The sequence below is a fragment of the Callithrix jacchus genome, chromosome 11 (assembly GCF_049354715.1).
Source record: "Callithrix jacchus isolate 240 chromosome 11, calJac240_pri, whole genome shotgun sequence".
Taxonomy (NCBI): Eukaryota; Metazoa; Chordata; class Mammalia; order Primates; family Cebidae; genus Callithrix; species Callithrix jacchus.
In genome coordinates, this window is record NC_133512.1 from 62,811,520 (window position 1) to 62,823,932 (window position 12,413).

Sequence of the window (12,413 nt, forward strand, 5' to 3'; positions counted from 1 at the left end):
AGGCTTGTTTTTGTGATTGTTTACAGAAAGATTATCACTTTGAATATACGGAATGTGATAGCAGTGGCTCCAGGTGGAGAGTTGCCATTCCAAATTCTGCAGTGGACTGCTCTGGCCTGCCTGACCCAGTGAGAGGCAAAGAATGCAGTATGTTTTGTCTTCTTGACCATTTGTTTTCCTGAATAAACAATTACCTCTTCATATTAGCCCTAGATGTTAATTATAATGAATGTAGGAGACCTTCCAAAAATGAGCATATGGCATTGATATCTAGCAGAATAGATGCAGCCTTTCTCATCACTAGATAGATGCTCTTATATCTCAAGTCTGTAATCAGACAAAGGCAAATTAATTTATTTAAAAAATCTACTCTCTCATTTGAAACCATGGGAGGGCAGAGTAGAAAAGTTTCTTTTTAATGGATTTGTTCTTATTTTAAAAATGTTTTTATAAAATTAAAAATTCTGTTGAAATACATGTTACTTAAAATTTATCATCTTCGGCCAGGCGCGGTGGCTCACGCCTGTAATCCCAGCACTTTGGGAGGCCAAGGCGGGTGGATCACGAGGTCGAGATCGAGACCATCCTGGTCAACATGGTGAAACCCCGTCTCTACTAAAAATACAAAAAATTAGCTGGGCATGGTGGCGCGTGCCTGTAATCCCAGCTACTCGGGAAGCTGAGGCAGGAGAATTGCCTGAACCCAGGAGGCGGAGGTTGCGGTGAGCCGAGATCGCGCCATTGCACTCCAGCCTGGGTGACAAGAGCGAAACTCCATCTCAAAAAAAAAAAAAAAATTTATCATCTTTACCATTTTTAAGTGTTTAGTTCTGTGGCATTAGGTATATTCATATTGTTTGCTATCATTACCACCATCCATCCACAGAACTCTTCCATCTTGTGTTGGAATTAGAAATAACTTAATTCATTTTTTTTAGTATAAACTACAGATAGATTATAGAATTGCTGGGTGTCACATTCAACAGCTTGTCTTTGGAAGTTAAACAGGTTTGAAGAACAACATTATAAATTAAGAGAGAAATATGAAATAAATGTAAATTTACTTTCATTTATAAACTTTACTTTTTAAAATCCTTTAATTTAGTGAATTTGGGTTTCCTGCAGCAAAATAATAGTCGAGGGGTTAGCCTGGAGTTTGAAGTTAGAAATAAAAGAGAGGGAATGTATTTGGATTTTCCTACAGTCTTCCGAGTGGTATTCCTAAAAGCTTAGTTTTTCTGTTCTCAAATGAAAGATCAGGTAATCAAATTGTTAAGTGGATGACTAATTTCTTCCTTTTCATAGAGAGCATGCCTCTGTTACTAGCTGGAGGAGTTTTAATGTAATTGGCGGATTTACTGACAAAAGGGAAACTACAATAATCTTATGAGGAACGTTTGGGAAAAGTACCATTATTTCTTGGTGAATGATATTAATGAGTGAATTCAGGGAGAATCTGAAAGCCCCACAAGTGGGCAGGTGAAAGCTTCAGTGTAGCAACAGTCTGGAGACAAGGGGGTCTGTATAGAAGAAGTTGATGCAAGATTGAGGTGTGTGAAACCACTCCAGCGAAGGGCTCTTAGTGACAGAGGAATGTGTTGAAAGGGAAACAGAGCCTGAATCATACCTATGTAATTAGTCCATTGTAAATTTGCTTCAGTCACTTGCCTAGCAAAATCTGTATATCATTTATCTATATTTACTTTTCCTTTATGGGCTAATTCCTTGGTTTCCGTGTAAACAACCCTATTCAGGTGGACCGCCTAACCATTTTGAATGCCAACTTCATGGCTAGGTGGTATGGTGGTCTTGGCTAGCACTGGGTTTTGAGAACTGATCGTTAGTTTGAAATGAGCCATAGTGGAGTATTGTACCCATGAAAACCAGTGAACACTACAAATCAAGGGCCTCCCTTCCCTTGGGAGCTGGATTTTAAATATTTATCACCATGTACTGACTACATTTGTTAGCCAGGGGTCAAAAATCTGTTACAGAATTGATGACTGCATAGGAATTAGTTTTAGTTAAATGTTGCCAGAGACATTTTTTGCTCATTATATACTACAATCTTCCACAGATAACATTTTGAATCTGACGCTTCAGCAAGCACCTTTCTAAAAATTTTGACTACTAATCAGGTCACTATTAGTTATTACTTATCTTAAAAATGATCCTTGCTTTCAGTATGATAATACTTTTGTGATAATATTTTAAAAATGATAATACTTTTGGCTGGAATGTTTTTATCTTTGTATTTTATCTAAAATCTGAATTTCCAAGTATTCCTGTACAGTATACTTACATTTTCTCTGGAGTTGTCAGTCTGGACTTGGATCTGTGAACATTTTCTTGTGTTAAAGATGAATTATTTTAAAACTCACAGGGAAGTTAATAGGCTTAAGCAACTTAGAAGCACAATTTATATGTAACATTAACTATGTCACTTACCACCTTACTAGTCATTAGTGTCTGGCTGCTGACACTAATGTCAGCAGTGTCACAGTAACTGGATATTTCTTCAGAAGCTTAGATTTTCTATTGCTAATAATAACTACCATTTCTGAAGTACTGATTATGTGCCAAACACTGTACTTAGAGCTTTATGTCATTAATCCATTTTATCTCACAACAGCCATCTTAGATAACTAGGATCAGTGTTTCTATTTTATTAAAAAGAAAACTCAGACTTAAAGTAGTGAAGTAATTTACTTTATGTTATATAGACCAGATGTGGCAGCTCTAGGATTCAAAGATAGACATGTCTGATACTAGAACCTGCGTCTTACCCACTGAGTTAACCTGCCAATCAAAGATGGCAGCCTAGAGGAGCTTCCAGGTCTCCATAAGGTGGACAGAAAGTTCGGTGGTGGACGCACCAACTGGCTCATACAGAAAAAGAAAATTAAGTAGTGGAACATGGCAACTTCAAGTAAGTGAAGAGTATTTAGGAGAGTGGTTGTGTGGGACATGATTTACATAGATCTTAAATGTCTCAAAATAAAATGAAACCCAGAATTTGGCCTTTGTGGGGATTGCCAAAAATTCTTTAAAATGTAATTGGGTATTTCTTTTCTTCTTTCTCAGAAAGAAGCAGTTAGGGAGGCCTCTCCTGAGGAAAGAGATTGTAGGAATATTTATGAAGCAGTTGTAAATTTTTTCAGAGAATTGATTGGCAAACTATATTATATATTTGTTTTTTAAAGATCATATAAGATCTGGCTGCAGGGCTCCTCTGAGAGAAGTTAATGAGAAGTCAGATAACAGTTTTTGTTGTTCCAGAATCCTGGGGTATATGTGACTCTGAAGCTTACAGGGCTCAGGAAATAGCCTGAAGAGGCTTCTGGTTATTAATTGACACTGATCCCCATTGTCCTTTTGTCCTTTCTGTTGTGCAGAACTCATCAGTTGCTTTGTGCTTCTCTGGGCAGGACGCTGAGATGACCTTATGTCTCTCCTCCTCTTTGCTTGCTCCAGGCTCAGCCACAGGGAACACTGACACTTCTCCTAAGGCCCTGGTGCCAAGAGTTAAGCATCTGTGGGCATCATCTATCACTCAAGGTCTTGCAAGTAGCATGCCATTCCTGAACCACATCACTCTTTACTTTAATCTCAGACCAAAGGGATATAACCCTTGTTCCAGTCCATCTCTTTTCCACTGTTGGATCGTTCTCCTCATTTATCCTTGAAGCACAATGGCTTCTAAAATCTTTCCTTGAACCTCTCAGTTTCACTTGTTCTTAGATCATCAAAGAAGATGGAGCAGTTGCCTGGGCTATGTTCTCTCTCTCTCATTTGAAACAAAGCACTTTTGTTTCAAACCAAACCATAAAAATAAAGGACTGATTGGGGTAGAAGTAGGGAGAGAGGTTCCTTTACATATTTTTCAGATAAATCTACAACTCTCAAGGGGAAATAAACATAATATGTCTCTTCCTTTTATCTTCTCACATTTATTTGGGGAGTATATCTCTTTAATTGCTTATTCTGTAAAATATATCTGAGTCCATGATTCAGGTACAACCTTAATATACCATGCTCTTTTCTTATTCTTTCCTATTTACATTAATTTGTTCTTCAGCTACGTAACACACCATTTTCTAAATGACAATGACTAAGATATCTTTAATTTCATTTGGTAGGTAAGCATCAAATCAGTCATAGTCTTATGGAATTTGTTTAATCTCGTGTTTTAGTATTTAGAATATGTAAATAATTCATATGAAGTAATATATACATGTAAATGCATATAGATGTGTATATATGTATTTATAATGTCTGTTGTATATATGTGTATGTGTGTGTATAGTTTATTTTTGTATTTCTCATACAGGGTATAGTGAATTAATGTGGCTTCAAACATGACTTTTATATATTTATGCAAATGTTTATAGTCTCATCTTTGAATAATTGGCTATAAACTTCTAATATTTAGTTGTTTTGGATAAATAAGTGCTATATGCAGCCAAGTTAAAAAATTGAATACTTCCTTTTTTGTTTTGCTCAAATATATTGGTCTAACCCATATTTAATGGACTGTAAGAAATAAGCAGACTTACACTATCTGGACAAAATAGACTTTCAGTCAAAAACTGTCACAAGGGACAAGGAAGCTTAATTACATGATAAAAGGGTCAACTCAACATGAAGAATAATTATTCATATATATGCACTCAACATCAGAGCACCTAAATATATAAAGCAGACATTGACAGTTCTGAAGGGAGAAATAGACAGTCATAAAATAATAGGAGAATTAACTTATAATAATGAACAGATTATGTAGATAGAAAAATCAGTAAAGAAACAGCAGGCCAGGCATGATGGATCATGCCTGTAATCCCAGCACTTTGGGAGGCCAAGGCAGGCAGGTCATGAGGTCAGTAGTTCGAGACCAACCTGGCCAACATAATGAAACCCTGTCTCCACAAAAATACAAAAAAATTAGTCGAGTATGGTGGCATGTACCTGTAGTCCCAGCTACTTAGGAGACTGAGGCAGGAGAATCACTTGAACCCAGGAGGCAGAGGTTGCAGTGAGTCAAGACTGTGCCATTGCACTCCAGCCTGGGCAACAGAGTGAAACTCCATCTCAAAAAAAGAAAAAAAAATCAGCAGACTGAAACAGCTTTATAGACCAAATGGACCTAACAGGTATGCACAGAACATTCCATCCAACACTAGCAGAATATACATTCTTCTCAAACACATGAAACATTCTCCAGGATATATCATATAATCATATACTAGGTCACAAAATGGTTCTTAACAAATTTAAGAAGATTGAAATCATTCCAAATATTTTTTCTGACTACAGTGGAGTGAAACCAGAAATCAGTAACAAAAGGAAAATGGGAAAATTGATAAATACATGGAAACTAAACCACACGCTTAAACAACCGTTGAATCAAAGAAGATGTCATAGGGACATTAGAAAATATGTTGAAACAAGTGAAAATGGAAACAGAAAATACTATAACTTATTTGATGCAGCAAAAGCAGTTTATAGAAATAAGTACCTACATAAAAAAAAATTCAAACAGCCAAAATTACAAGTCATTGAACTAGCAAAAGAATAAACTGCTAAGCTAAAATCTGGCCAAAGGAAGGAAATAATAAAGATTAGAGCAAAATATAGCAAACTGAATTTAATAGTACATTAAAAGAATAATATGTCATGGCCAAGTGGAATTTATCACTGGGATGGAAGAATGAGTTAACATATACAGCTTAATCAATGTGATATACCACATAATTAGGATGAAAGACAAAAGCTACAGGATTATCTCAATAGACGCAAAAAGAACAGTTGACAAAATTCAATACTTTATGATACAATCTCTCAACATTAGGATAGAAGGAAATTACCTCAACACAATAAATGCCATATAGGACAAGCACATAGCTAATACTATCTTCAGTTGTGAAAAACTGAAAGCTTTTTTCTAAGATCTGGCATAAGGCAAGGATGCTTGTTCACCTTCACCACTTCTATTCAACATAATACTGAAGGTCCTAATCAAAGCAATTAGGCAAGAAAAAGAAATCAAAGGTATACAAATCAGAAAGAAAGGAGCAACATTATCTCTGTTTGCAGATGACATGATATTCTGTATAGAAAACCCTAGAGACTCTGCACATATACACAAAAATCAGTTAGAACTAGTAAGTACATTCACCAAAGTTGTAAGATACAAAATCAACTTTAAACAGTTGCATTTCTGTACACTAATAATGAAATATCCAAAGAGAAATTAAGAAAACAATCCTATGTACAATAGGGTCAAAATTAATGAAATAATTAGGAATAAACTTAAGGAGGTGACAGACTTGTGCACTGAAAATGATAAATGCTGATAAAAGAAAGCAGACACAAAGAAATGGAAAGTCATCCCATGCTCATAGATTGGAATACTTATTGTAATTACCCAAAGTCATCTACAGATTTAATGTAATCTCTATTAAAATCTCAAGAATCTCTAGAAATAGAAAAAATATCCTAAATTCATATGCAACTACAAAAGATTCTGAATAGCTAAAGCAGTTTTGAGCAAAAAGAACAAAGCTGGAAGCATCACACTTCCTGAGCCATGTAAGTTAATTCTCTGAGGCTCTCTGAGGGGAATTCTTAAGGAAAAAGTTTTTTAACCAGATGCAAGTGACATTCTAGATGTAGAAACAGGATGAAGGTGCCAAGTGGAGTAGCATCTGGTTTTCCTGGGTGCTCTATGAGATCTGGATGGCTGGCACTCAGGGAGAATGTAGGAAGGGCCAGAGATTCTGGCAACTTAATTGGCCGGCTCTGTCTGTCCTACCAAGGACTCTGGAGTTTGACCTGGAGTCAACTATTTACAGGTGGTTGAGAAGGTTAAATGTGGTGATAAACATCATCTACAGTCCTGGAATCATAATTATATCATAATATAGTAACAGTAATAATAATAGTTGAAATAATAATAAAAATAATAGCCAATCTTTACTTGCTATATGCCAGGTATAACTGTAAATGCTTTACATGCATTCATTCAAATTCATTTAGTCATTACAACAACCTTGTAACATAGATATTTTTATTACCTCGCCTTTCCCCTCATGTTTTAAAAAGCAGATTAGGAAACTAAAAAAATAGCTCAGAGTCACACATTTAGTTGGTCAAAGGGGGAATGGAGATTTGAAAGCAGGAAGTCTAGAACTTGGGTCTATGTTCTTTGTTTTTTTTTTATTGTATTTGGGCTCTGGTGTACATGTGCACATCCTCACCTGCAGGATTGTTGCATAGGTACATACATGCCATGGTGGTTTACTGTCTTCATCCCCCTGTACCCCCGTCGCCAACATCAGGCATTTCTGCCGATGTTATTCTTCCCCACTCTCCCACTTTTCCTTACCTCCCCTCCTCTTCCCTCCCCTCCCCTCCCCTTCACCCCCACACCTAGCCCAGTGAGTGTTGTTCTCTTCCCTGTGCCCAAGTGTTCTCATTGTTCGTCACCTGCCTATGAGAGAAAACATTCGGCGTTTGGTTTTCTGTTCTTGTGTCAGTTTGCTGAGAATGATGGTTTTTAGATTCATCCATGTCTCTAAAAAGGGCACAAACTGCTCATTTTTTATGGCTGCATAGTATTCCATGGTGTATATATGCCACATTTTCTTTGTCCAGTCTATCATTGATAGGCATTTGGGTTGGTTCCAGATCTTTGCTATCATAAGCAGCACTACAATGAACATATGTGTGCATGTGTCTTCATAATAGAATGATTTATAATCCTTTGGGTATATACCCAGTAATGGGATAGCTAGGTCAAATGGAATTTCTATTTCTAGATCCTTGAGGAATCGCCACACTGTCTTCCATAATGGTTGAACTAATTTACACTCCCACCAACAGTGTAAAAATGTTCCTATTTTTCCACATCCTCTCCAGCATCTGTGGTCTCCAGATTTTTTAAAATTGCATTTTAGGTGTGGGGGTACATGTATAGAACATGCAAGATAGTTGCATAGGTACACACGTGGCATTGTGTTTTGCTGCCTTCCTCCCCTTCACCCACATTTGGCATTTCTCCCCATGCTATCCCTCCCCAGCCCGCCCCTTGCTGTCCCTCCCCTATTCCCCCCAATAGACCCCAGTGTGTACTGCTCCGTTCCCTGAGTCCATGTGTTCTCATTGTTCATCACCCGCCTATTAGTGAGAATATGCAGTATTTCGTTTTCTGTTCTTGTGTCAGTTTGCTGAGAATGATGTTCTCCAGATTCATCCATGTCCCTACAAAGGACACAGACTCATCATTTTTGATTGCTGCATAATATTCTATGGTGTAGGGATATTAGGGAAGATGGCGAGGTGAGAACAACCCAGGATTGAAGCTCTCAGTGAACGCGCAGAGGGTGAGTCAGGGCCACATTTCCAGATGGATCTTTGTTGCCCACAGAACGGGGAAGTTCCCAGGTATAGCAGAGATGCAGGATGCCAGCACAGCGGTTTTGGCTGCTGCAGCCAGCGGCCGGCGCCGCTCTGCAGCGGTGCTTCACAGTGCTCTGCACAAAGCGCACTGGTCCAGGTGCCCTGTTGACCAGTAATCTGAGACTTGGGAGGGCAGCTTAGCATATCCATCTGATTGAATGGGACTTGGACAGTGAGCCAGGCCAGGAGATTCCAGGGAAACAGCATTTGGGCCAGTGCAGTGGGACAAAAAAAACCCCAGCGATTCCAAATGCTCCGGGTGGAGAGTTTCACTGTGGGCACAGCTGAACCCTGGATGGTGCAGCTCGGTGGGGGAGGGGCGTTCGCCATTGCTGAGGCAATCCTCCCCTACTGAGGTACAGTCCCATTGCTGACACAGCCTGCTGTTACTGAGGCAACCTGCCACAACAGAGAGACTCCACCATAGTATGTAGCCTGTGGCAGCAGGGCGGAGACTGTAGCAGCAGGGCAGAGCCTGCAGCAACAGTGCGGACCTCACACCAGCAGGGCGGAGCCTCGGCAGGCAAATAGTGATTAGACTGCCTCCTAGCTGGGCAGGACAGTGCAACGGGCACTCCTAAAGAAAGCCCCAACCCCCCGAGACAGAGCATCTGAGAAAAAAAGGTTTTTTTTAATGAGTTCTGCTGCAGCAGAATTAGATGTAGAAGCGTAACAGCCCTGAATGAACAGCAGAGCTCACAGCCCAGCACTTGAGCTCCTATAAAGTACAGACTTTCTCCGCAAGCAGCTCCCTGACCCCTGTATATCCAAAAGACTGACATATGGCAGGCATCATTCTGGGACAAAGATAGGAGAAAAAGAAACTGGTAGCATCCCTCACTGTTCTGGGACAAAGATAGCAGAAAAAGAGACTGGTAGCATCCCTCACTGTTCCACAGCTGCTATAGGTGCACCCCAGACAAGCAGGGCGTGGAGTAGACCTCAGCAGTCATACAGTGGAGGGGCTAGACTGGTAGAAGGAAAACCAAGTAACAGAAATATTTCAACATCAACAATCTGGGCGTCCACTCAGAGACTCAATCGAAAAGTCAGCAACAACTCAGACGACAGATGGATAAATCCACAAAGATGGGAAGAAACCGGTGCAAAAAGGAGGAAAACACCTGAAACCAGAACACTTCGCCTCCTACAAAGCACCAAAACTCCTCACCAGCAAGGGAACAAAGCTGGACGGAGAATGACTGTGATGAAATGGCGGAATCAGACTTCAGAAGGTGAGTAATGAAAAACTTTTGTGAGCTAAAAGAAGATGTTTTAAAACAATGCAAAGAAACTAAGAACCTTGAAAAAAGATTTGAGAAAAGATTCGAGGAAATGATAACAAGAATGGATAACTTAGAGAGGAATATGAATGAATTGAAGGAGCTGAAAAACACAACACGAGAACTTCGTGAAGCATGCACAAGGTTCAACAGCCGAATTGACCAAGCAGAAGAAAGAATATCAGAAGTCGAAGATCAACTCAATGAAATAAAACGAGAAACCAAGATTAGAGAAAAAAGCACAAAAAGGAATGAACAAAGTCTCCAAGAAATATGGGACTATGTGAACAGTCCTAACCTACGTTTGATAGGTATACCAGCATGTGATGAAGAGAATGAATCCAAGCTGGAAAATACTCTGCAGGATATTATCCAGGAAAATTTCCCCCACCTAGCAAGGCAGGCCAACACTCAAATTCAGGAAATACAGAAAACATCACAAAGACATTCCGCAAGAGCAAACCCAAGGCACATAATCGTCAGATTCACCAGGGTTGAAATGAAGGAGAAAATGCTAAGGGCAGCCAGAGAGAAAGGTCGGGTCACCCACAAAGGGAAGCCCATCAGACTCACATCAGATCTCTTGGCAGAAACCCTACAAGCCAGTAGAGAGTGGGGGCCAATATTCAACATCCTTAAAGAAAAGAACTTTCAACCCAGAATTTCATATACAGCAAACTGAGCTTCAGAAGTGAAGAAAAAATAAAATCCTTTGTGAAAAAGCAAGTACTCAGAGATTTTGTCACTACCAGGCCTGTTTTACAAGAGCTCCTGAAAGAGGCACTACACATAGAAAGGAACAACCAGCACCAACCATTCCAAAATCACACTAAATGCTAAAGAGCATCAACATAATGAAGAATCTACCTCAACTAACGGGCAAAACAGCCAACTAGCATCAAAATGGCAGTATCAAATTCACACATAACAATATTAACCCTAAATGTAAATGGGCTAAATGCACCAATCAAAAGACACAGACTGGCAAATTGGATAAAAAACCAAAACCCATCAGTATGCTGTATCCAGGAAACACATCTCGCATGCAAGGATACACAAAGGCTCAAAATAAAGGGATGGAGGAAGATTTACCAAGCAAATGGAGAGCAAAAATAGCAGGAGTTGCAATTCTCACCTCTGATAAAATAGACTTTAAAGCAACAAAGATCAAAAGAGACAAAGAAGGACATTACATAATGATAAAAGGATCGATACAACAAGAAGAGCTAACCATCCTAAACATATATGGACCCAATACAGGAGCACCCAGATATATAAGGCAAGTTCTTAATGACTTACAAAGAGACTTAGACTCCTACACAATAGTAGTGGGAGACTTTAACACCACACTGTCAATAATAGACAGATCAACCAGACAGAAAATAAACAAGGATATCCAGAGCTTGAACTCAGACCTGGAACAAGCAAACCTGATAGACATTTACAGAACTCTCAACCCCAAATCCACAGAATATAGATTCTTCTCAGCACCACATCACACCTACTCTAAAATGGACCACATAATTGGAAGTAAAGCACTCCTCAGCAAATGCAAAACAACTGAAATCATAACAAACAGTCTCTCAGACCATAGTGCAATCAAGTTAGAACTCAGAATTCAGAAACCAATCCAGAACCACACAGCTTCATGGAAACTGAACAACTGGCTCTTGAATGTTGACAGGATAAACAATGAAATGAAGGCAGAAATAAAGAAGTTCATCGAAACCAATGAAAACGAAGACACAACATGCCAGAATCTCTGGGACACATTTAAAGCAGTATCTAGAGGAAAATATATAGCAATAAGTGCCCATATGAGGAGAATGGAGAGATCCAAAATTGACACCCTATCATCAAAATTGAAAGAGCTAGAGGAGCAAGATCAAAAAAACTCAAAACCTAGCAGAAGATAAGAAATGACTAAGATCAGAGCTTAACTGAATGAGATAGAGACACAAAAAACCCCTCAAAAAAGAAAAATAAATCAAAGAGCTGGTTTTTTGAAAAGATCAACAAAATAGACAGACCACTAGCCAGATTGATTAAAAGGAAAAGATAGAACAACCAAATAGATGCAATAAAAAATGATAAAGGGGAAATCACCACAGATTCCACAGAAATTCAAACCATCATCAGAGAATATTACAAACAACTCTATGCACATAAACTAGTAAACTGGGAAGAAATGGATAAATTCCTGGACTCATGTGTCCTCCCAAGCCTATACCGGGAGGAAGCTGAAACTATGAATAGACCAATAACAAGGTCAGAAGTCAAGGCAGCAATTAAGAGCCTACCACACAAAAAAAAGCCCAGGTCCAGATGGGTTCACAGCCAAATTCTACCAGGCACACAAAGAGGAGCTGGTACCATTCCTTCTGAAACTATTCCAAATAATCCAAAAAGAGGGAATCCTTCCCAAATCATTTTATGAGACCAACATCATCCTGATTCCAAAACCCGGCAGAGACCCAACAAGAAAATAAAACTTCAGGCCAATATCCATGATGAACATAGTATCAAAAATCTTCAATAAAATACTGGCAAGCCAGTTGCAACAGCAAATCAAAAAACTTATTCATCATGATCAAGTAGGATTCATCCCGGGGATGCAAGGCTGGTTCAACATACACAAGTCTATAAACGTAATTCACCACATAAACAGAACCA

General features: G+C 39.0%; 1 protein-coding gene across 10 annotated transcripts in view; it reads left to right on the forward strand.

Annotated features, from left to right (window-relative positions):
* ELAPOR2 (endosome-lysosome associated apoptosis and autophagy regulator family member 2) overlaps positions 1-12,413 on the forward strand; it is a 265,883-nt gene that overhangs the window by 77,260 nt on the left and 176,210 nt on the right. For 7 of the 10 annotated variants that reach the window (XM_078342978.1, XM_078342980.1, XM_078342981.1 and 4 more), the window contains exon 2: positions 27-147. The exons of the other annotated variants lie outside the window; for them this stretch is intronic. In XM_078342978.1, the coding sequence (XP_078199104.1) occupies positions 27-147 (121 nt within the window). The remainder of the gene's footprint in view (positions 1-26; positions 148-12,413) is intronic. 10 annotated transcript variants of the gene reach the window in all.